Raw genomic sequence first — 21,456 nt, 5'->3', positions numbered from 1 at the left:
GGGAACCGCTGTTCAGTAACGCAAACACGCGATACAAACCCCCAACTCTCAACTACTATTGAACAATTCTAATATCCAATTTCCAAAGATCAAGCGCACACCACGCAGACATGTCATCTCCCACCGACACCGAGCGCCAACACAAAGCCATGAAGCGCATGGACCATCTTTACGCGCACAAGGACGCACCTTATTCGAGGAAACATTGAACACCTTGGAGCCTACATGGACGTTGGGTCATCTACTTTGCATGCTTTCATCTTGATGTAGGCTGTAGGCCTACTCGTGCTTTTCTCTGCACGAGGTCGATGGACTTTCCAACGACACAACAATACGCGGTTTCAACAAAATCCGATGGCGCTTCCCATCACATAAGCACAAGCCACAGCCAGAAAGACCCACCACGGAAGGGGGTTTCGAGACGGAGTACGAGCAAGATCTACTTGCTGAGTTTAAGGAACTCATCGACCTTGACGTACACAGATGGGTCGGCATGGTCCAATGGTTCGATGGCATGCCGTTTGGCGTCGCTGGGGACTCGGGGGCATTAGATGCCATCGAAAATTCTGTAAAGATCCCATTGGGGTTACATATTGGATCGCCGCATGAGAGCATTCTGGAAAACACAAGTATGTTCTTGTGTCTAGACGCATACTTCCTGGAGGCACGTCTGCTGGGGCTCCGCTTGGAGTGTGCTTCTGAGGAGGACGAGGAGTCAGAGGAGTCAGAGGACGACACATGACAAGCGGTGGGCAGAAAGAGCATCACGAGTACGATGTATAGTTCTGAAGTAGATATTTGCATACACTAGCACAGTATCAGGATGCTTGTAGTTGCCAAGCCGAGATTCATTGCGTTCCTTGTCGAAATATCGGTTCCTGAATTCTCAGTGTTCTCAGTAAGGTTGGATCAGGGTGCTTTTTGAACTATCGTCTCAACGGCCTCGGTCCCATTCTTAGACCGCCTCTCTGGCTCCTTGCCATTGCCGGATGTGCTGCTCGTGGCTTGGTCGGATGCGCTGCTTGTGTCCCGGCCGGATGCCTTCGCCTTGCCCTTGCCCTCGATTGATCTTGGCGGCCTTCTTCTCATCCTTGCTGTTGAGGCCAAAGACGCGATTGCGGTTGCGATCTTGGGTCTTGGTGACCTTGCTGGTGGTGACCGAGTTGGAGGACGGCGCGGTGCTTGAGTCGACTTGTGGCTCGCACGGCGCCATGGACGGTCGGGGCAGTGGCGTGGATGATCGAGTCTTTCATTTTGGGGTTGAAAGTGTTGCGATGGGTGTCCTGTATGTGGTCGCTGCGGCTATCGCGCGTTCCGAAGTGGTAGAGAGATTATGAGACCTCGGGCCAGAGATGTAATGTCTTCTTCAACGGCCCGAATTCCAGTTCAATCGTGAGATAGCAGCAGCCATGTAGTCGGCAGCCCATATCATAGAGGTATGTTTCGGCACGGTCGAAGTGCTCGGCGGGCAGCTCCCTCCATTCTTTGAACTTCCAGATGGCGCAGAGTTCTTTGATCTGGGCGTACGATGGTGATTTAGGCGTCGGGCGCGGTGGTGGTGGGTCGCGAATTCGGCGCCCGCGAGTACCGTCCGCTCGGATGTGGTGTGTTGGTCGAGGAGGCGTAGCGCCGGTGCTGGTCTGCGTTGGAGTCGACATAGTGGGTCTTTGTGGAAGCGACACAAGAAAAGGCGGATGTTTGGGTTTGGTTGGCAACTTGTTCTGAAGTGCTGTTGTAATCCGCAAGTTTCAGTATTGCATGGGGGTCGCTATGTGTACATGAAGATCTGCTGGGTAGGAGGTTTCCGTGGTTGGGTATGATTCTAGCGCGTCACGCTACCCTGGTTCCGCTACGACGCATAGGGCGAATGAGCCAGTCACAACCTTTGCGATCCCAACGAGATCCATATCTGAAGACCCTCCCATATCAAAGTCGTCGAAAAAAAAGACAAGCACGAGGGGCGCCGTCTATCGCACCTGGACTTGCGCACGCGGCATGCGTTGCATGCGGGAGCAACGCGGCGACTGTTGATGGTCGATGCGGCCGTGTCCGCGGCTGACTCTGAATCCGGCGTGGCCATGGTGCTGGTGAGAGAGACAGCATGGTAGGGAGCGTCTGGACATGCCGCTTTATTATGCACAGACGGGATATCACGTGCCCGGTTATTCCCGTCGTCTGGGGCGTGATAGCGTCTACCTAGTGCCAGGTAACCCGGGGTAAACGCGGCACACCACCTGCATTCAGCCACGCCTCGAGCCAACGGTGCTATCACGTATCACGACACCGCCCAGGTGATGAATTCCTCGATACCTAGGTACAATCAGCGGCCCACCTACTGCATGCTTGCATCGCCTGTCCATCGCTCTCCACGATCGCGCGTCATCGTTGCGCTAAAGGCGTAGCACAAGCACCATCCTGTACACCATGGCCAGAAACATGAACAGCGACTTTCACGTTGCCATTGTCGGTATGCATGTCTGCAAACTAACCCACCTTGTATCCCATGTCACTAACAGTCCCCCTAGGCGCGGGCATCGGTGGCCTCGCCCTGGCCATGGCGCTGCACAAGAAATGTGTTCCCTTCACCCTCTACGAGGACGCCAAGGAGTTTTCAGCTGTAGGGTATGTCCTTATCACCATGCCTCCCACCTAGGCTTCCTTTGCTTACCTGATCAAAGTGCTGGTATCGGCTTTGCGCCAAATGGCATGCGAGCCATGGATCTGATTGAGCCTGGATTCCGTCCCTTGTATGAGAAGATTTGCGTAGGGAACAAGGGTGCTGACAAACAAGACATCTTTTTTGAGGGCATGCTTCTTAGTGAGGGGTCGGGTATGGATATTTCCTGTGCTACGTCACTTCTCGATGTGTCCATTGCTAACGTGCTATTGCAGGCAAAGAGCAAGCGTGGTATGGCAAGTCGGCTTGGGGCCATCCTGATTTCGAGCGCAAGTCTGTATGTGCTACAACCCATCGCCATTAACACGAGTATTGCTAATCGGCACCAGGCGCATCGCAAGACACTGCTTGACATCATGACCAGCTTCATTCCACGACAAAATGTCAAGTTTAACAAGCGCCTCGTCAACATTGAACAGCTGCCATCCAAGCTTGTCCTTACCTTTGCCGATGGAGAAGTCGCAGAAGCGAGCATTCTTGCTGGCGCTGACGGCATCAAGAGCACAGTCCGCGAGCATGTCCTGAAGCCGCAATTTCCGGACCAAGTAGCGCCAGTCTACGCTGATGCGTATTGCTACCGTGCTGTCATTCCAATGGCTGATGCCGAAGCTGTTCTGGGCGATCTGACCGACGTAGCCAAATTCTACTTTGGCCACAAGCGCTGCGCAGTAACTTACCGTATATCAGAGGGAAAGGTAAGTCAGTATCCATGTCCAAGACCAAAGAACTGTCTCCGTACTCATCGCCATGTCTTGCAGGAGTTCAACTACCTTTTGTGTGTCACAGATGAGCAAGGCTGGGACCTGGACAACGCTGTTACAGAGAAGGTCTCACATGAAGCCATGATGGCCGATTTCGAGGGCCCAGGCGTCGATGACCGCTTCCGCCAACTTTTGGCCAAGGCAAGCCCAATCCGATGGGGCTTCTTCCACCACTTGAGGACCTCGACATATTACAGAGGCCGTGTGGCTCTTCTAGGTGATAGCGCACATGCGTCGCTACCATTTCAGGCAGCGGGCGCTGCTCAAGGCGTCGAGGACGCTCTGGTCCTTTCGAATATATTATCAGAGCTTGTCAAATCATCGAAACAAGAAGCAGATAGCGACGCAAATATCGTTGCTGGTCTCAGCGCGTACGACTCGGTACGAAGGCCACGCGCCCAGAAGCAGCTGGAGCAGGCAGCTGAGGTTGCCCGTATGCTATTCTTCCAACACGAAGAAGTAGGGGACGACATGAGCAAAATCTTGCCTCGCCTTCAGCAAGGTCGGTTTGATTGGCTTTGGTTTCACGACGTGCAGGGTGACGTAGACGAAGCCTTGTCGAGAATGCCAAAGCGGGAGTAGCCGCGTTAAACCCGCTTGTTCCGCGATGCGCTAGCCCGATAACAAGCCCAGCAGTAAGTGCGGGGCAACACGGGTAACACTGACAGCTGGTAATGGGCGTGCTGGACTCTGCGACTAGAATCTACACACAGGGTGCATCTCCGGCTTCTGGTTACGAAATTGGTCAAATGACAGGCGCCTGAACTCACTGCTGGCATTTTACTCCAACCCAAGCCAACACTCGCCATCCTCGGTCAACCCACGGCCCTCTACAATATGTCAGACACTTCAGTACCCTCTCGTCTGACGCAGCTACCACTAGGTGACGAGGCGCCACGATACACTGCTTCCGAACTACACTCCTACTTCCAGCGCATCCGTCTCCCCCAGAAATATCTGAACACACCTCTACTATCAGACAAAACGCTAGCCACAACCAAACAACACGGCCTCCCATTCCTGCAAGCTCTAACCAGACACCACACCAGTCACATCCCCTTCGAGAACCTCGAGCTCCACTACTCCACCCACAAAACCGTCACACTCAACCCACGCGACCTATACACCAAGATAGTAACCCAGCGCCGCGGCGGCCGCTGCATGGAAAACAACACCTTCTTCGCCACCGTTCTGCGCTCGCTGGGCTTTCATGTGCGCAATTGTGGCGGCCGCGTGTCGCGCGCCATGAGCCCCTACCCAGAAGTGCGTCGGCAGCAAGCGTCCACATACGATGGATGGAATCACATGCTGAATCTCGTGGGATTCGATGCGGGCTGGTACGTGGCAGACGTTGGCATGGGGGCCATGGGCCCCAATCTCCCGTATCCCTTGCAAGATGGATTCGAAACGACGAGCATTGCTCCCCGACTCATCCGCGTCCAACGACGCGCTATTGCAGAGTCGTATGGAACCCACTCCAACGAAATGTGGTGTTACGACGTTTGCTATAACCCGAGCGACGAGGGTGACGATAAGTGGACGCCGGTTTATTGCTTTACGGAGACGGAATTCCTTCCTCAGGATTACGAGATCATGTCGTGGTTCACATCTACGAATCCGACATCCTTCTTCACCAAATATGTCACCAGTACTAAAATGCTCATGGACGATACCAGAGAGAGGATTGTGGGGAGTGTGACGCTTTTTGAAGGCGGGGTTAAGCAGAGTATTGGGCTTGATCGCGAGATTGTACGGGATTGTAAGACGGAGGAGGAGCGGATTGCTGCGCTGAAAGAGATTTTCGGGATAGAGCTGACGGAAGAGGAGAGAAAGGGGATTCTACAAGACTTGAGATTGGGTTAGATTAGTCGATGTAATAGCTCTTTTCCTTCTATCAGCCTCTCTAGATTCTCTGCTGTCTCTTCATACCACGTCGTCAAAGTACCTTCTTCAACGTACCCCATATGTGGCGTGAGTAACACCCTGCTCTTGCCTTTGACATCCCAGTCTTCGCTACGCCATGGGCTGTCAGCTGGAAGGGGCTCGATGTCGAACACGTCGAGAGCAGCGCCACGTATGCGTCCCTGTCGGAGCGTGTCCAGCAACGCAGCTTCGTCGACAAGCGGGCCTCGCGAAGTGTTGATCAGGAGGCCGGTTGGTTTCATCCACCCCAACTCCTGTGCGCCGATGATACCGCGTGAGCGTTCGCTGAGGACGTAGTGCAGACTTACTACATCGGAAGATGTGAAGAGCTGTTGTTTGGTGACGACTTTGAATGTCTTCTCGTTTGCGTCGGTCATGCCTCCGCCTGTCACAGGCAGCCCGCACTCTTTGGCGAGCTTGTCGGCTTTGTCTTGCGTCAAGTTCGCACTCCAACATACCACCTTCATGCCGAAAGCTAGAACGCCAACTCTTGCGACATGCGCTCCAATTCTTCCCAGGCCGACTAAGCCCAATGTCTTCCCTTGCAACCCCATCGCGAGCTCAGTTTGCCATCCAGCCGGAACACCCTTGCCCTTAACAACAGCATCATCCGCAGCGACGTTCCGTGCAAGCCCCAATATAAGCGCCCAAACATGCTGTGTCGTCGGATGCCCACCCCCCTGCTTGACCGGCAGCGACCGCGGAGACGTACCACTACCCTTCCCATCCGTCCTGCCCTTGCCAGGCGCGGCGCACACCGTGATGCCCATATCCTTCATTGTATCCAGATCCCAACTCTGGAAGTTGCCGCCCGTCGCGAATATAACCTTCAGATTTGGCAGTTGGCGCAGCAATTCGCCTGGAAACGGGGTGCGTTCGCGCATGGTGGAAAGAGCGGAGAAGGGTTTGAGGCGGTCGACGAGGGCTTTGCGGTCGGCATCGGATGTTTTCGGGTGCGCGTATGACGGTAGGGTGTCGGTGAATACGGTTGTCTCGACTTTTGAAGGGTCGATGTGGGCGAAGTGCTGGGCTGCTATGTTATGGTAGTCATCGAGGACGGCGAGCTTGATGGGGAGGGAGGCCATGGTGCGTCTAGAGAAGTGTGAAGAAGAACGGGTCAAGAATTGGAGATGGCGGGATAAAGAGAGACGTTGGAGGAGCATGGCGCTGTGGTTATATGATGCATCACCGCGTACCGCAGGTAGCTATCTCGGCACTTGTGTCGGAATGAACTGAGGGGTTCATTGGTGCCTGAGTCAATTTATACTGCTTACTGGGATTCATCGGAAAAGCTCGATTGGAGCTGCTACTTTGCCGGTGACACCGAATCATGTTGGTTTTCATTGCGCGGAGGAAATGCGCGGCTCTATTGTGGCGCGTAGACGACGGAAATGGTGTTGGATATTCGGATAACGCTGCGTGACGTGCCGTGCTAGCTTACTAAGCCGACCTCGGGAGGAGCTCGGCTTCGGCGCGCGGCTTCCTCGTCACTCCATCCTCCATCACCTCTTCAACGCGCAGAACCTTCGAATCACGTCATGGGAAACAATACTGAACCACGCGCTACATCAAGCTCTCAGACTATGTGTGATACGTTCCGGCTACTACTGCGAAGAACGCCACCGTTACTGTGACGAGCTTGCACTTTACGAGGCATTGACATTCCACCAGCACATGAAGTATGCGCTTGACATGGGCGGCGAATAGTATAGCCACCATTCGCGCAATACTGCTTTGCATCTTCACAGCTGTGTTTGTTCACTCGTTTTATTCCATTGACTTCATTCCAGGGGGCCGCGTGCTTCAAGATAAGTACATATCACCAAAGCTCATGCTCGTCAATGACAATGCATCAATACCGAACCTGGTGCACTAATTGCATCTGTGTTTCCTTTTCTTCTGTTCTTTCTGCATACTACCGCAGCGCGGCATCAACATGAAACTCCTTGTCAGCATACTGACCTTATCCCTGGGCACGCATGCTCTGGCTTTCGATTTCGCTCTAGCAGCTCCTATCAAACGCGGCGCGCGTGCGACACCTACCATAACCAAGACGATCTACCACACGGAAGTGCGGAGACTATCTACAAGCTTCAAGGACCACCATGTTAGGAGCGAAAGCCTGGGGTTTTACTCCTCTGCATCTATCTCTGATGAGGTCTCCGAGGCTATTAACGGGGACACCGCGACATCTATGGCAACAGCATTCCTTTGGCCGAGGGGAGCAAGTGGACAGAAGCCTACGATTTCGCAACTACCGGTCACTGGCCTACCTGTGAGTTTCAACGCGAGGCAAGTCGGCTTCGTACATTTCGACGATGACACCAAACGCGACGAGACCCTTCATCCCGGACCAAACATCGTGAATAGAAGGAACACAGGCCTCTACCATATCAAGATCGACCTCGCATCTGAAGGCTATATTTCAGTGTTCATGTCCAACAGCACAGCCTCCGCGTTCTGCAAAAGCGAGGTAGAGCTGGACTCGGAGGGTGGGCCAAAAGGAGAGCTACAATTGGCTGTTCGAAATTCCACAAAGGTCGTGGCTATACCTGTTCACCAAGAAGCAGCGGATAGCTTCTGTCTCCACTTCAAGAACGCGGAGGGTGTCGACAGTCCATCGAGTGGCAAAGTTCCTGGGAGCTCAACAGCAATAGCTTCGGTATCAGAGGGCAAGATGTCGAAGGTTACCCCCAGCGAGACAACGTCGGAGAGTGTGTCGAAGTCATCCAAGCACGCGTCTACGGTAGTTACTGCTTCGGAGACTGACACTGATGACTCGGCATCAGCAACATCCGCGACCTCGACCGGCAAGACCACATCTTTGAACACATTCGATATTACTCATGAAATAGATACTTCGAAGTCTACGAAGCATGTGCCTCCGGAGGCAACAGTCTCCGAGCCAGGATCTGTTATTTCCGAAACGGCAGAGAGCACGAGTAAGGCCACACCTAAGGCCTCGGACACGGAAGACACGATCAGTGACTATGAGACAACGAAGTCTTCTAAGCACAAGTCCACGTCAGCAACAGCTTCGGACAGTGACTTGGCCACTTCAGAATCGGCGCCCGATGTATCCAGCAAGCACAAGACCAAATCCACAGCGAGCGGAGCCGACGAAAATTCGTCAAAGACGGCCGAAGCTTCAGGTACACCAACGGTGTCAAAAGCTGCGAACGCCGACCCTTCTGCACCCGAAGAGAGCGCCCCACATTCGACTAAGGCAAAGTCAAAGATTCCTGAGGCTACCGAGACTGAGGAAATGCCCGAATCTGCAACATCGGTCCAGGAGTATCGGGGTCCAGCTGTAGACCCTGCAAACCCTGCTGACCTAGACACATCCACGACGCCCAAGGCCACACCAGCCGCTGTTCCTGTGAGCACAACTACGGACGAGCCGTTCACTGAAGCAAGCATCAACTCGTTTTACTCGTATATCAAGAGCTTTGTAGAGACTGCTCCAGACGTAGCCTCAATCGCAGGCAGTACTGATCAGGCTTCGATCAAGACTACCGACTCTGAGAACGGGGCGTTGCGACGTGGAATACTAATAGCGCCAACGCCGGCTTTGATAGGTGTCAGGGCTAACACTGATCCTCACTCGACGTATAACAGTATGACATATACCTCCGACTATAGCTGGAAGGGTGCCGTCTCTACTGCTATAGCTTCCACTACGGCATCGAGTAACGCGGCGATCGGGAGACTGAAACCACCTTCCCTACTCTGGCGCATGTGGTACCCCGCGACTACCACCAAAATCATTCATTCGAGAAGCTTCAGTGGGCCTGGTGAAGAGCCTGAGCAGGAAGACGAGGGGTTTTTCAATATCGATGTAGAAGATGATGGGCCTACGAGAGTCAGTACTGGTACTGATGGAGTGGAAGAGGAGACAGCTGTTGCTACGAAGTTTGCGCATAAGCAGGAGGATAAGGATGGGGATGATGAAGGTATTGATGTGAAGGATGGAGACGAGGAAGAGGAAGACGGGCTACCGGTTGATGGAGAGATAGTACCTGACGAAGGAGCTGAAACTGATGAAGGAGCGGCTGGAGATGACGAGACGCTCACGTCTACGAAGAGCAAGGCGTCACATATCAAGACTGCAGCGGATGAGGAAGATGACAGCGCGCCAGCCACCGACACATCTATGGACGTTCAAGAGAAGGTCACATCGACCAAGAAGAAACTTACAGATGGAGGTAATGACACCAACCCGACTGCCACCGCATCCGAAGACGTCGAAGAAAAGGCGACATCCACCAAAACGAAACCTGCAGATGAGGATGATGACGCCGAACCAACTGCCATCGCGTCCGAAGACGTCGAAGAGAAGGCCACATCCACTAAGCTGAAACCCGCGGAAGATGAGGACGAAGCCACACCAACTTTCACTTCATCCAAAGATGTCAAGGAAAAGGCAACGTCTACAAAGACAAAACATGCAAACGACGACGAGGAAGCTACAGCTACTTCCAAAGCAACCGATGACGCCCCGCCTGAGGATGACGATGAAGAAGAGTCCCAAGACGACACATCTGCTGATGACACCACCACAAGCACCTCCCACAAGTCCAAATCCACCAAATCCGCAACCTCCAACTCCGATGATGACGCTGAGGAAAAACCAACTGCGACCTCCACCTCCAAGTCCAAATCCACTCACAAATCCAAAACCCCAATCCCCTCCCTCGCTTCAGGCGTCTCCTTCGCCTTCCCCTCCAGCACGTCTCCAAACCCCAACCCAAACGCCGGAGCTATACCCACACCACCCCCAATCCCAACAGGCACCGCAGCGTCCCTCCCCATACCAACACAACCCATAATCTGGGACCCAGACTGTCCTCAGATTTCCACATCCACTCTAACCGCGCCCAACGGCGTTACCACAACACTTCCGATGACCGTAGGACTGGGGTGTTGGCGCACGTTGCCACAGGCTGGCAGTGGAGGGAGTGGGAGTGGAGGGGAAGGTGGATTTGGAGGGAACGAGACGATGACAGGAGGCGCGAATGGGCATATGATCAAGAGTAAAGCGTGGAATATCCTGAGTGACAGGCAGAACGTGAAGTTGGGCGTGGTGTGTTGGTTGGTCATTGGGGGAATTTTTTTCCAGTGAGTCAACACCCCAAATTTTCTCTTTGATATCACGCTACGAGGTGCTGACCTATGCTATCGCTGCTCAGGTGGTTTGTAGGCCAACTACAGTTTGTACGCGGGGAATGGCATCTCGGCCGGACGTTCGTGTGGTACATCCTCGGTATCGAGCTGCTGGGTATAGGAAGGAGGTTAGTAGAACGAGCCGAGGAAGCGCAGAGGACATGGGAGAAAGCGGAGAGGGAGAGGGAGAGGATTGAGAGGTTGGCTAGGTTGGGTGGGTAATACTGAATTTGGTATTTGAGTTGTTTGGGGGTGGTTGAGGAAGGGGCGGGTGGGCTGAGGGGATGGCTGTTGCGTTAGGGACAAGACGCTCACGGTGGTTTTGTGATGGTGCGATGCGATGCGAGTTGTGTTATTTTATACGTATATACAAAGTTCTACACCATAATCAATCTATACCTGGGTATCATATGCAAACTATCCTCAGACTCCGAACAACGCCCCTCCCCCTCAAGCGAAATTGCCCTATCCTTCCCTTTCTTATCAGCCAGCCCTTACACCAACTCTCCTACCCAGCCCTAACAGATGCAATCGTTTGTTCCTCACATTCTCGGAACAAAAGCAACAAACGACTGCATCTACTCATACTGAGCAGCAGTGTTGGAAGAGATGTCGATTGTTACTCTCGCCAACGAAATCCTCTTCTCTCTTCACCGCAGGCCCTCACCCTAACTCTCATACCCAGCTCAAGTAAATGCGCCAATTCCCCCATACCCCCTCCGAAGTAGCGTGACATTGTCAAGAGAAACATTTACTTGGCAATGCCACGCTACTTCCCAGAACGTATGGAACGAGCGACCGTGTTTACTCAAGCTGAGCAGCAGCGTTGGAAGTGGCACCAACTGTTGGTCTCGTCAACAAGATCTTCTCTTTCCTTTGCCCTAACCTCCCACACCGACTCTCCTACGCAGCCCGAGTATATCCACCAGTTACCAGTTCCCCCATACTCCCTCGGAAGTAACGGGGGGTTTTTCAAGTGAATAATTCAGGTCAAAACCCCCCATTACTTCCCAGAACGTATAAAACAAAGAAGCGGCGAAGGAATGACCGATTGATCTAGTCTCCCCCACCGCCCCTCCACTAGGGTGGGTGGGGGAGGCGGAGGGGAGGCGGAGGGGCGGTGGTGGAGGTAACGTCTTTCGCTTCCTCTTCGTGTCAGTTTCCTAGATGCCACTCTCGAGGTTTGAATGACATGTACGCGATACGGTGGTGGAATCTCCTATGTAAGACAAGGCGAGTTTCCTTTAAGATGATCTGAGGTCACTCGTCTTGTCCCACATAGGAGGTATGACCACCATATCGCGTACACCCCATCCAAACACCCGAGCGGAGATTGATGCAGGCTGTTGACTCCTTCTCTTGCGTTTCTCGCACAACTCGCCACGTACCACCCAACCAACGTCTGCCAAGCTCTTCAAGTAAGCAAAATCCTCGCATCTTCATGCATAATCATAACCTCCTCATTCTCAAAACTATACTTCCGCCTCACAATTTCAAACACAATAAGCCCCGCCGCGGTACTGGGAACCTGCTTAATCGTGCTCATGAAGAAGTCTCTATAGAGATACTTCCTCCACCCGCCCGCCCTTTTCGCTAAAACCTTGCACTGAGCAAACGTTTCTTCGTAGGCGTGGTAGTAGCGGCGAACAATATGACTAGGCTTGTTGTTTTGGTGGGCCTGGAAGTCCAGGGCTTCCAAACGCCGGTAATGGACGTCTTGGATTTCGGTCAAGGGGTGCTGGATGAGTTGGGAGGTGATGGATGCGGAGACGCCGGCGAGGAGGAGGAACATGGGTTCGAGCATGTAGTGGGGTCGGATAACGGGGCGGTCGTCGTGGTCTTCTTGGAGGTAGGGAATTGATTTCTCGAGGAGGGTGTCGCGCGTTCGACTTCCGTAGTAGCGGCTCACGAACTCGAGATAAGCCTGGCTCTTCACTGTTTCGAAGGTGCCGAAGAAGACGGCGGCGCCGAATGCGTCTTTCATGAATGAGAGAGACCACCCCGCGAAGATGCCTTGGACGCCGATGGAGCGCAGTTTGTGTCCGGCATAATGCCACATTGTTTTGTGGCGGCCTTCGAGGATGTCGGCGGTGCGGAATCGGGTTTGCAGGGCGTCGAAGGGGGCCGCGATGACGGATTGGCATGAGCCGCCGATGAAGCCTGCGGCAAAGGTTATAGATGGGGGAGGGGGAGGGTAGACGCGTTTGGTCTGGTAGGACGAGGGTTCGTGGAGGGCGGAGAGGGAGTGCAGGTAGGCTGTGTAGAGGACGGCGCCGATACTATCTCGATATTAGTACGAATGTTATTATGTGGGAGAGAGGCTGCATACCAAGTATTTGCCATCAGCGGTGGCAGCACCTGCTTCGGAATAAACCCCCATCCCTCAGTCCGTATCGCATGCGCCAGGACCGCGGGCGTAGTCATCCTCCACGACCACTTCGCATCCGCAACAATATGTGGATTTATCGCCCTCGCATAGCTCATGTAGTCGATTCTCCCCCTGAAAAAGGCTTTGACTGGTGCTCGGAAGTAGAAGGCGACCATCCTCGCAGCCACGGCGCGCATACCAGCGGCCTGCACACCCGTCGCTGGTGCCTTGTTGGGGGCCTGCGGTGCGTCGGGCGTAGTTGTCGTGGTGTCATTGGAGGCATCGCTTCGGAGAGAGACTCCAGCGCGAGGACTGGAGCCGGTCGTCATCGCATAGTGTTGGTGGTTGTGGAGGTTTGCAGACGCATGGGTGGGGTGGTGAGGGTTTTGAGGTGGATGAGGCAGCCGCGTGGGATGGTCACAAGATGGGAGTGACTTTGGACGTGACCAAAATGTGGGAGTCTACAACAACAAAAGATGACCAAAGTATGTACAAGAAGAGAACGTGACGTGGAAGAATGTTGCCTAGGAAGATGTGGGGTTTATCAATGCCAGCTGTAGGGAACTTTGCTAGGTGAGGTTGGCGCTAGTATGATTGTGGAGTTGAGAGGCGCACGGGCCCCCAGCGCGTACCTCGCGTCGCATCATCCTTTCGCGACTTTCTCATCGCTGCCTTCTCTCTCCCACCTTCTCCCTCGCAGCTACGCCAAACCGCCTGGAGGATATCTTCAGCGCATCCTCAACCATGGCGGAGAACGACATTGTCATCGACAAGGCGCTATTCCACGAGCGCCTCAACGCCCTCGTCACCAAGTGGAAGGCCGACAAGCGCTCAGGCGACGCTATTTTCCAGGGCGCAAGCTCTATCGCGACCCTTGTGGGCAAGGCGAGCGAGCCAGGCATCTATTTGAAGCCGGCAGCGTTCCAGGTAAGATTGCGCATATCGACATGTGATGAACGGACAGTGAGCTGATGAGACCCAAGCTATGGCTGCTAGGCTACGAGTTTCCCGCGACGCTCTTCATCCTGACCCCCGACCTGCTCCAGATTGTCACTACCAAGAAAAAGGGTGAGTCTGCGGCCACTACTTGAGTTTGAGCACATTCACTAATGAGGATAGCTTCCTACCTCGAACCGCTCAAAGGTGGCAAGGTGCCGGTTGAGATTCTCGTCCGCGGCAAAGACGCCGAGGAGAACAAGAAGCAGTTCCAGACATGTCTCGAGACGATGAAGAAGGCGGGCAAGAAGGTGGCGGTGCTGAAGAAGGACAACGCCAACAACGCCTTTGCGAACGAATGGAAGGCGGCCTTCGACGAGGCTGGCTTCAAGGAGGAGGACCAGGTCGATCTGGCCTCCATCATGTCCAACGCCGCCTTGTCCGTCAAGGATGAGAAGGAGCTGGTAAGTCTGACCTCACAACTCCGCACTGGCATTATTGACCTTTTAGCGAACCATCCGCGACGCCGCCCGCGCCTCGAGCGCCCTCATGTCCAACTACTTCGTCGAAGAAATGTCCGACATCCTCGATTCCGAGAAGAAAATCTCCCACCGCGCCCTCGCCGACAAGGTCTCCAACAAGATCGACGACGCCAAGTTCTTTGAGAAGCAGAAGCTTTCCAAGACATTCGACTCGATGCAGCTCGACTGGTGCCTCCAGCCTACGATTCAGAGTGGCGGCTCATACGACCTCAAGTTCGCGGCCGAACCCGACGAGAACAACCTGCACGCGGGCGTCATCATCTCCGTCCTCGGTCTGCGCTACCAGACATACGGCGCCATGATCGGCCGCACATTCATGGTCGGGCCCAACAAGGAGCAGGAGACTGCCTACAAGCTTCTTCTGGCGATTCACGACCTGGTCATCAAGTCGATCAAGGACGGCGTTGTGGCCAAGGACGTGTACAACAAGGCGCTCGCGCATCTCAAGTCGAAGAAGCCCGAGTGGGAGAAGCACTTCCCCAAGAACCTCGGTTACGGTATCGGTACCGAGAACAAGGACTCTTCGCTGCTCCTGAGCGGCAAGAACACTCGTGTCCTGAAGGACGGCATGACCTTGGTAGTTCAGACTGGTTTGTCAGACCTGGAGAACAGCAAGCCGCAAGACAAGAAGAGCAAGAACTACTCGCTCGTCTTGGTAGACACCGTCCGTGTCAGCGCCGGCGACTGCGCAGTCTTCACCAAGGACACCACCTCAGATCTGGACGCTGTCTCGTTCTTCTTCGACGACGAAGAGGAGGAGGCCAAGCCCAAGGTCAAGAAGGAGCGCCCAGCTATCGCCCAGACGAACATCACCAAGACCCGCACACGCCATGAGCGAACAACAAACCAAGACGCCGAGAAGGAGGAGCAACGGCGACAGCATCAAAGAGAGCTGCACGCCAAGAAGCAGGAGCAGGGTCTTGCCGAGTACAGCGAGGGCGCAAAGTCGCTGAACGGCACTGAAGAGAAGAAGTTTAAGAAATTCGAATCTTATAAGCGCGACAACCAGTTCCCCAGCTCAGTCGCCAACTTGGAGATCGTAGTCGACAAGAAGAACCTCACAGTCCTTCTTCCGATCATGGGCCGACCCGTTCCCTTCCACATTCACACCATCAAGAACGCATCGCATACGCCCGAGGCGGACTTCACATCTCTCCGTATCAACTTCCTCTCACCAGGTCAGGGTGTTGGCCGAAAAGACGACCAGCCATTCGAGGACCCCAACGCACACTTCATTCGTAGTCTGACCTTCAAGTCGCACGATGTCGACCGGATTGACCAGATCACCAAAGACATCACAGAGCTGAAGAAGGACGTCGTGCGAAGGGAGACTGAGAAGAAGCAGATGGAGGATGTTGTAGAGCAAGACAAGCTTATCCCGCTTAAGACTCGCAAGCCGCACATGCTCGACCTCATCTTCATCCGCCCCGCGCTCGACGGCAAGCGGATTCCCGGAAGTGTCGAGATTCACCAGAACGGTCTGCGATACGTCCACGGCAACGGCACAGCCAAGATCGACGTCCTCTTCAGCAACATGAAGCACCTCTTCTTCCAACCCTCACAACACGAGCTCATCGTCATCATCCACGTCCACCTCAAGAACCCAATAATGCTGGGCAAAAAGAAGACCAAGGACGTCCAATTCGTCCGCGAAGCCACAGAAATGCAATTCGACGAGACAGGCAACCGCAAGCGGCGCCACAAGTTCGGCGACGAAGAAGAATTCGAGCAAGAACAAGAAGAGCGCCGCCGCCGCGCAGCTCTCGACAAGGAATTCAAGAACTTTGCCGAGAAGATCGCCGACGCCGCCCGCAACGAGAACGTCAGCGTCGACATCCCTTACCGCGAGTTGGGTTTCAACGGCGTCCCATCCCGCTCCTCCGTCCTCGTTCAACCCACCACCGACTGCCTCGTCCAACTCACCGAACCCCCCTTCACCTGCCTCACCCTGTCTGAGATCGAAATCGTCCATCTAGAACGTGTGCAGTTTGGTTTGAGGAACTTCGATATGGTGGTTGTGTTTAAGGACTACAACCGGCCACCCGTCCACATCAACACCATTCCCGTCGAGTCCCTCGATCCCGTCAAGGATTGGTTGGATTCTGTCGATATCCCGTTCACAGAGGGTCCCTTAAACCTCAACTGGGCCACCATTATGAAGACCGTAACCTCAGACCCCCACCAGTTCTTCGCGGATGGCGGATGGAGTTTCCTATCCAACGAAACCGACGACGAAGGCGACGGCGAGGAGGAAGAGGAGTCGGCGTTTGAGGTCAGTGAGTCGGAGTTGGCTATCTCGGATGAGTCCTCCGACGAATCGGACTTTGATGAGAACGCTTCCGAGGAGATGTCAGATGAGGGTTCAGAAGACGAATTTAGTGAAGGCGAATCTTGGGATGAACTCGACAAGAAGGCGGCGAAGAAGGATAAAGAGGCTGCAGCGGATGCGAGTGAGGATGAGGGCAAGAAGAAGAGGAAGCGCTAGTATGCTATCTTTAGTCGCGGGGATGAGGGGACGCGTCCGGACCACATTGGCTTTGACGCGTGTTTCGACAAGTTTTATCAGAGGATTCTGGCGATGGATGCTCAAAAGATGTGAGCGCGGAAGTGGAAATTGGGGGTTTGTGTAAGATTAACTGCGTGGAAGGCGCGGTGATTGGGTTCAAACATGGCTACCGAACCGGGATTTCTGGGTTGAGAACTCCAATTAGAAGCTGGAAGGGTTCTTTCCATTGCATTGCGAATGCAGTTTTAATTTGAAGCATGCGACACAATTCCTCCCATGTGTTCTCATATTTTGTTCGTCTTTTATGTACGTTGCTACGAAAAGTGTGCTAATGACAAGAAGCAAGGTTGGAGAAGACGCGGTGGTGTTTCTAGTGTAAAGCTAAGCTGTTTGAGGCTGATGGATGGGGCTAGAAGACGCTTCGATCGATAACAGTCCCCGGATCAACGCTTCCATCGTCGATGGGCTCGCTGCGTTCAAGTTCCGAAGCCTCCGCCGATTTCCCTTTGCCCTGCTCTGCTTCCGCTAGTGATGGCGATGACGGATCGCGGTCAACCTTGTGCAGATGGTTGTCCCAGATGTGCCTGGCGAGTTCTGTTGAACGAACAAAACGCGGACCGGGATTTGAAGACGTGCTAGACTTCGCACATTCGTAGCACTTTCCAGTATCAAACTGCCCTATTTGTCCTTGATGCGTGTGGCAGTGATGGAGAAACGAGGAATAGTTTTCCCAGACGGTCTCGCTCTGTTCACACTTCCCCATGTTGCCTGGACATCCGGATCGGGGACCAGGCTTACCAGATTCTTCCTGTTTTTTTAGACGACGTTTCCGAAATTCCGCGGTGAATAGACTGTGAGCAGTGTGAGGATCGCGCTTGAGGTCGTCGGTTGAAACTTCTCTGGGGGAGTTTACTCGTAGATCACTTGGGATACGATCCCGTTGACGTGCCAATTGATGTCGTTTCGACCGTTCCGGTAGGTCTTCCTCTGTTACAATGGGTGAGAGATGCGCTGAATCAAGCTCCGACCCCCCAGAATCTAGAGCGGTTGTGGAATGGTCTTCCGTCTTTTGGTCTTCCGTGTCTGATTCCGTGTCGATCGGATCAACACTTCTGATTGATGCGCGACCTGTCTCAGACCGAGCCTCCGGTTCCTGCGGTCCTTTGCCACCTTCTGACTGGTCTGCGATACCAGGGTTCTCTATCTTCGACTCAAGGTCTACATCGGTGAAATTCGAAGTCGAAGGAATCGGATCAGTAGAGTCTCGCCATGGACCAAATATCGAGAGTGGCAGTGGACTTTTCTCCTCTGTGTGTGCAGAGCCATCATTTTGCGGCACACCATATTGTACACCTTGGCGCTCATCAAGTCCTTGGTAACTGATTACTGGTTCTAAAGATTTTGTAGCCGCATCAGCCTTCGAGAATTCTAGTAGTTCCTCCTCTGGTGTCTGTATTGGGAAGCGAAGAGCTGCAAGTTGTCGTTCTTCTGACTTCCGAGTGCCGATTGGCTGGTCCTCTTCTGGCCCGGGACGAGCTAGGATCGATGATGAGCCCATGTCTTGCCGTGTAGCAGGTTTTGGCTGTAACCCTTCGAGTGCTTGGTCTTTTCCTGGCTGATCCGTCACGTCGCTGCTGTCTGTCCCCGGGTTCATATTGCCGCTAATCGAATCGGAGGGCTTGCCGCTAGTCAGAACGCGGAGTTCGCTATCGGCGGACCCCAAAGTTTCTGCTAGATGCGGTCTTTCTTCGACTGAAAGTGGTACTGGGGCTTTTTCCTTGGCGGCATTTCCCTGAGAATGTCCAGGCCACGTGTAGGCTGGGTGCTGGTCGAATGCCGGGGGCTCGAATGGGGGCTCGACTGGATTCTCGTTTCTCGGAACTGCAGCCTTTTCCTCCTTTCGCTCTTCCAGATATTGGGTGAACGCAGGAAAGAAAAGCTGCTTCACAGCATCTAGATGAAACGGCTGGCGGAATTTGAGTCGAAATGCTGGCTTGTGAGAGTGGCTTCGCCGTGGCTGAGACTCTAATTGATCTGGTTGAGGGCGCTGTGCTCGGCCGTCTTCTTGTAGGGGCGAATATGGCTGCGGCTTTGACAAGTTGGTGCTATCCGAAGATGGTCTGCTGTTAGCTGGGTGAGGTGATCCAGGGTAGGGTTGAGAGTATTGTTCAGGTTGACCAGCCGCTTCAAATCCCGAGGGTAAAGGCGGTGCTGGATGTTGCGGAGGGTCTTGTCTTCCTGAGCCATCACCTCCACTATCAGCACCTGGTTCTTTTCGAGGCTCTTTCTCATCCTGTTTCGAGGAGGTCGCGGCCGTATCTTCGTCTGGTTCGAAGCAACATCTCCACGGTGGCCATGTAAGCACCTCAAAGACCAAATCAGGGAATGACTTATCCTCAGAATCGATATAGAGGCTCTGGAAACTCCAGATAGCTCGAATTAGAGTAGCGAGCGAGACGACGATAGCGATGATCTGACCGATCGAATAGACGTTGGAGCTAGGTTGGAGGTCGTACTCTCGAATAGTAACCTCAGCGACTACCATGGACGTGAGCGAGTACAATGCGTACGTTGTATAAGATAGTAATATCGTCGCAGGGTATTGTTTGTACAGAGGACCATACTGTACAGTGGCCCTTTTAACCCCACGTTCTGTATCCTCGAATTCCAGAGCCAGAGCCTCAGCTGAGTCTGACTTTGGTTTGGTGTGATCGCTCCTCAATATTGGATCACGTCCGTTCTTCTCGGACTTGTGAAACGGCTGGGTATTGTACATAGAATGGAAGGATGACTGGACCCACATGATACAGCGAAGCGTGTAGTAGATCCAGAAGAGAGAAATCTCGTTACCAGAGAATGCATCACAGTCGCTTAGTCTAGACCACCAAAAGAGGTCGAGACACTGGCAGTCTTCCGATGCAAATCCTCCTTTGATGAACTTGGTAACCAGTACCGGCAGAAATACTAACCCCATGATCTGAGCTGGGATGAGAAGAAGCACTTGCCATCGAGCAGCTAGAGTCTGTTTGGCAGTGCTGGGGATGTGGAGAGCGACGTTTTGGGCATCCAAGATAACTGCGCCAATCGCAGCATCGACGGATGTCAATGTCCCTTTGTACATCTGCACAACGAGTGCTATTGTGAGGGCCACATGCGTGAGTATCAAGCCACCACCGACTTCTTTTATTCCGGTGTCTCGTTTGTGGAAGTGACCGTAAATACTGATCAGGAGCAGCATGCCGATTTGTAACCAAATGGAAACCCGTACACCGACGCCACTTATGTCGGCATCCAGATTGGTGCTACATGCGTTAACCGTGGATCGATATGTCTCGCTCATACCCGAGAATATAGCAGATGTTATGATCACACTGAGGACGGTAGAAAGTAGCGGTACGACGGATCGGCTTATGTCAGGTTTGTCGAGAAATCGCTTCGCTTTGCTGACCCAGGATGTGTCATTAGCGTTAGGTTGGTGCCTCCGTGGCTGCTTCTCGTAGTGCTCTGGCGAGATATACACTTTCTTTCTGAAGAACACTATGTCGCTCACAACGCAGATGATCTGGAAAGATAGCCTGATTATGTTTGTCAGCGATCAATCTGTCAACACCCTGACAAACCGTACAACAGGAGGAGCGCCACCAGCCGAGGTCCCCATGCAATCGCCATATAATTTTTCAGATGTCGAGATTCTGCTCCAAGTGTGCGTGATCAGGTTATGAAGCTGTGTGAGTGGTTTTGTATCGATGCTGCAGATGGCCAGAATGATGGCATCGTCAAACCACAGGACATTGACACTTTATCTGTAACGAGCGCTGAGAATCTCAGCTGAACACAGCTGGATGCGCATGCATGCCTGTCGAGAGATGCGGGGGATGCATATCGTGTACAGCATTTGTGGTGTTATTGGGCCAGACGGAGCCTGTCGCGCACCTGTCACCAGCCTGCCGCCTTTCGCCAGCAGGAGGCTTCGCGTGGACACCAATACCGGTCACCATGTTATTGCGACACGATGTGAGAGCGCAATCTGCACTCGATCGAGGCGAAGCGAGTGGTATGATGTCGTGACGGACGTGAGTTGAACGAAGTCGCGAGGACGCGTTGCATGGCTCAGCACACGATTCAGCTCCCTGCACGAGCTAAGATTGGAAGAGGCTAGACCATCGGGTCGTCGGTGTGCCAAGAGTCACGTGATCTGGCTGAAAAAGCACACTGCCGCGACGCATCTTATCCCCTACTTTTGTAGTTTACTACACAGACCCCAAGGAGTGACATGTTGCAGCATCGCTTACAGCATCGCCTAGAAAATTGCGCAGACGAAGGGAGACACTAGCACGCGAGGAGTCCAAAAGCTTGGCGCCCAAGTTTGAGGTCGCTCGACACCTCGGCCCTATCATCATCATCACCACTACAACTACCACGTCCCTCTCTCAGTACCGCCTCAACGTGCCGGCTCTACGATCGATTGAGGATTTATGTCTGTCAGCTTACGGCAGATTGGCGTTGTCGCATTGGCATGAAACGCCTTCGGTAGAATGCACAGCCTTCTAGCTTATCTACCACTCGTCAGCAGCAGTCCC

At 53.5% G+C, this 21,456-nt stretch overlaps 9 protein-coding genes across 9 annotated transcripts; 5 read left to right on the top strand and 4 right to left on the bottom strand.

Moving 5' to 3' along the window:
- Positions 1-225: 225 nt before the first annotated feature.
- Positions 226-742, top strand: J4E92_010096 (uncharacterized protein; the record flags this gene model as incomplete). The annotated part of the gene is made up of 2 exons (XM_051501437.1): positions 226-231; positions 278-742. 2 exons carry the CDS (start codon positions 226-228, stop codon positions 740-742), a joined length of 471 nt encoding a protein of 156 aa, XP_051348366.1.
- A 213-nt stretch (positions 743-955) lies between these two features.
- Positions 956-1,213, bottom strand: J4E92_010095 (uncharacterized protein; the record flags this gene model as incomplete). The annotated part of the gene is made up of 2 exons (XM_051501436.1): positions 956-1,181; positions 1,206-1,213. 2 exons carry the CDS (start codon positions 1,211-1,213, stop codon positions 956-958), a joined length of 234 nt encoding a protein of 77 aa, XP_051348365.1.
- Positions 1,214-2,503: 1,290 nt separating this feature from the next.
- J4E92_010094 (uncharacterized protein) lies at positions 2,504-4,020 on the top strand (the record flags this gene model as incomplete). Its single annotated transcript, XM_051501435.1, has 3 exons — positions 2,504-2,622; positions 2,679-3,372; positions 3,436-4,020. 3 exons carry the CDS (start codon positions 2,504-2,506, stop codon positions 4,018-4,020), a joined length of 1,398 nt encoding a protein of 465 aa, XP_051348364.1.
- Positions 4,021-4,275: 255 nt separating this feature from the next.
- On the top strand, positions 4,276-5,301 carry J4E92_010093 (uncharacterized protein; the record flags this gene model as incomplete). The annotated part of the gene is made up of 1 exon (XM_051501434.1): positions 4,276-5,301. The coding sequence occupies one exon, from the start codon at positions 4,276-4,278 to the stop codon at positions 5,299-5,301; it is 1,026 nt and encodes a 341-aa protein (XP_051348363.1).
- Position 5,302: 1 nt separating this feature from the next.
- Positions 5,303-6,524, bottom strand: J4E92_010092 (uncharacterized protein; the record flags this gene model as incomplete). Its single annotated transcript, XM_051501433.1, has 2 exons — positions 5,303-5,320; positions 5,439-6,524. The coding sequence occupies 2 exons, from the start codon at positions 6,522-6,524 to the stop codon at positions 5,303-5,305; spliced, it is 1,104 nt and encodes a 367-aa protein (XP_051348362.1).
- Positions 6,525-7,297: 773 nt separating this feature from the next.
- J4E92_010091 (uncharacterized protein) lies at positions 7,298-10,746 on the top strand (the record flags this gene model as incomplete). Its single annotated transcript, XM_051501432.1, has 2 exons — positions 7,298-10,401; positions 10,551-10,746. The coding sequence occupies 2 exons, from the start codon at positions 7,298-7,300 to the stop codon at positions 10,744-10,746; spliced, it is 3,300 nt and encodes a 1,099-aa protein (XP_051348361.1).
- Positions 10,747-11,938: 1,192 nt separating this feature from the next.
- Positions 11,939-13,221, bottom strand: J4E92_010090 (uncharacterized protein; the record flags this gene model as incomplete). The annotated part of the gene is made up of 2 exons (XM_051501431.1): positions 11,939-12,803; positions 12,854-13,221. 2 exons carry the CDS (start codon positions 13,219-13,221, stop codon positions 11,939-11,941), a joined length of 1,233 nt encoding a protein of 410 aa, XP_051348360.1.
- Positions 13,222-13,636: 415 nt separating this feature from the next.
- J4E92_010089 (uncharacterized protein) lies at positions 13,637-16,855 on the top strand (the record flags this gene model as incomplete). The annotated part of the gene is made up of 4 exons (XM_051501430.1): positions 13,637-13,819; positions 13,876-13,960; positions 14,012-14,292; positions 14,339-16,855. 4 exons carry the CDS (start codon positions 13,637-13,639, stop codon positions 16,853-16,855), a joined length of 3,066 nt encoding a protein of 1,021 aa, XP_051348359.1.
- A 430-nt stretch (positions 16,856-17,285) lies between these two features.
- On the bottom strand, positions 17,286-20,771 carry J4E92_010088 (uncharacterized protein; the record flags this gene model as incomplete). Its single annotated transcript, XM_051501429.1, has 2 exons — positions 17,286-20,451; positions 20,767-20,771. The coding sequence occupies 2 exons, from the start codon at positions 20,769-20,771 to the stop codon at positions 17,286-17,288; spliced, it is 3,171 nt and encodes a 1,056-aa protein (XP_051348358.1).
- Between the last annotated feature and the right edge of the window lie 685 nt (positions 20,772-21,456).

This window comes from Alternaria infectoria (genome assembly GCF_024043175.1).
Source record: "Alternaria infectoria strain BMP 0036 chromosome Unknown scaffold_31, whole genome shotgun sequence".
NCBI lineage: Eukaryota > Fungi > Ascomycota > Dothideomycetes > Pleosporales > Pleosporaceae > Alternaria > Alternaria infectoria.
The sequence above is the reverse complement of the archived record's forward strand: the minus strand, read 5'-3'. Positions and strand labels throughout refer to the sequence as shown.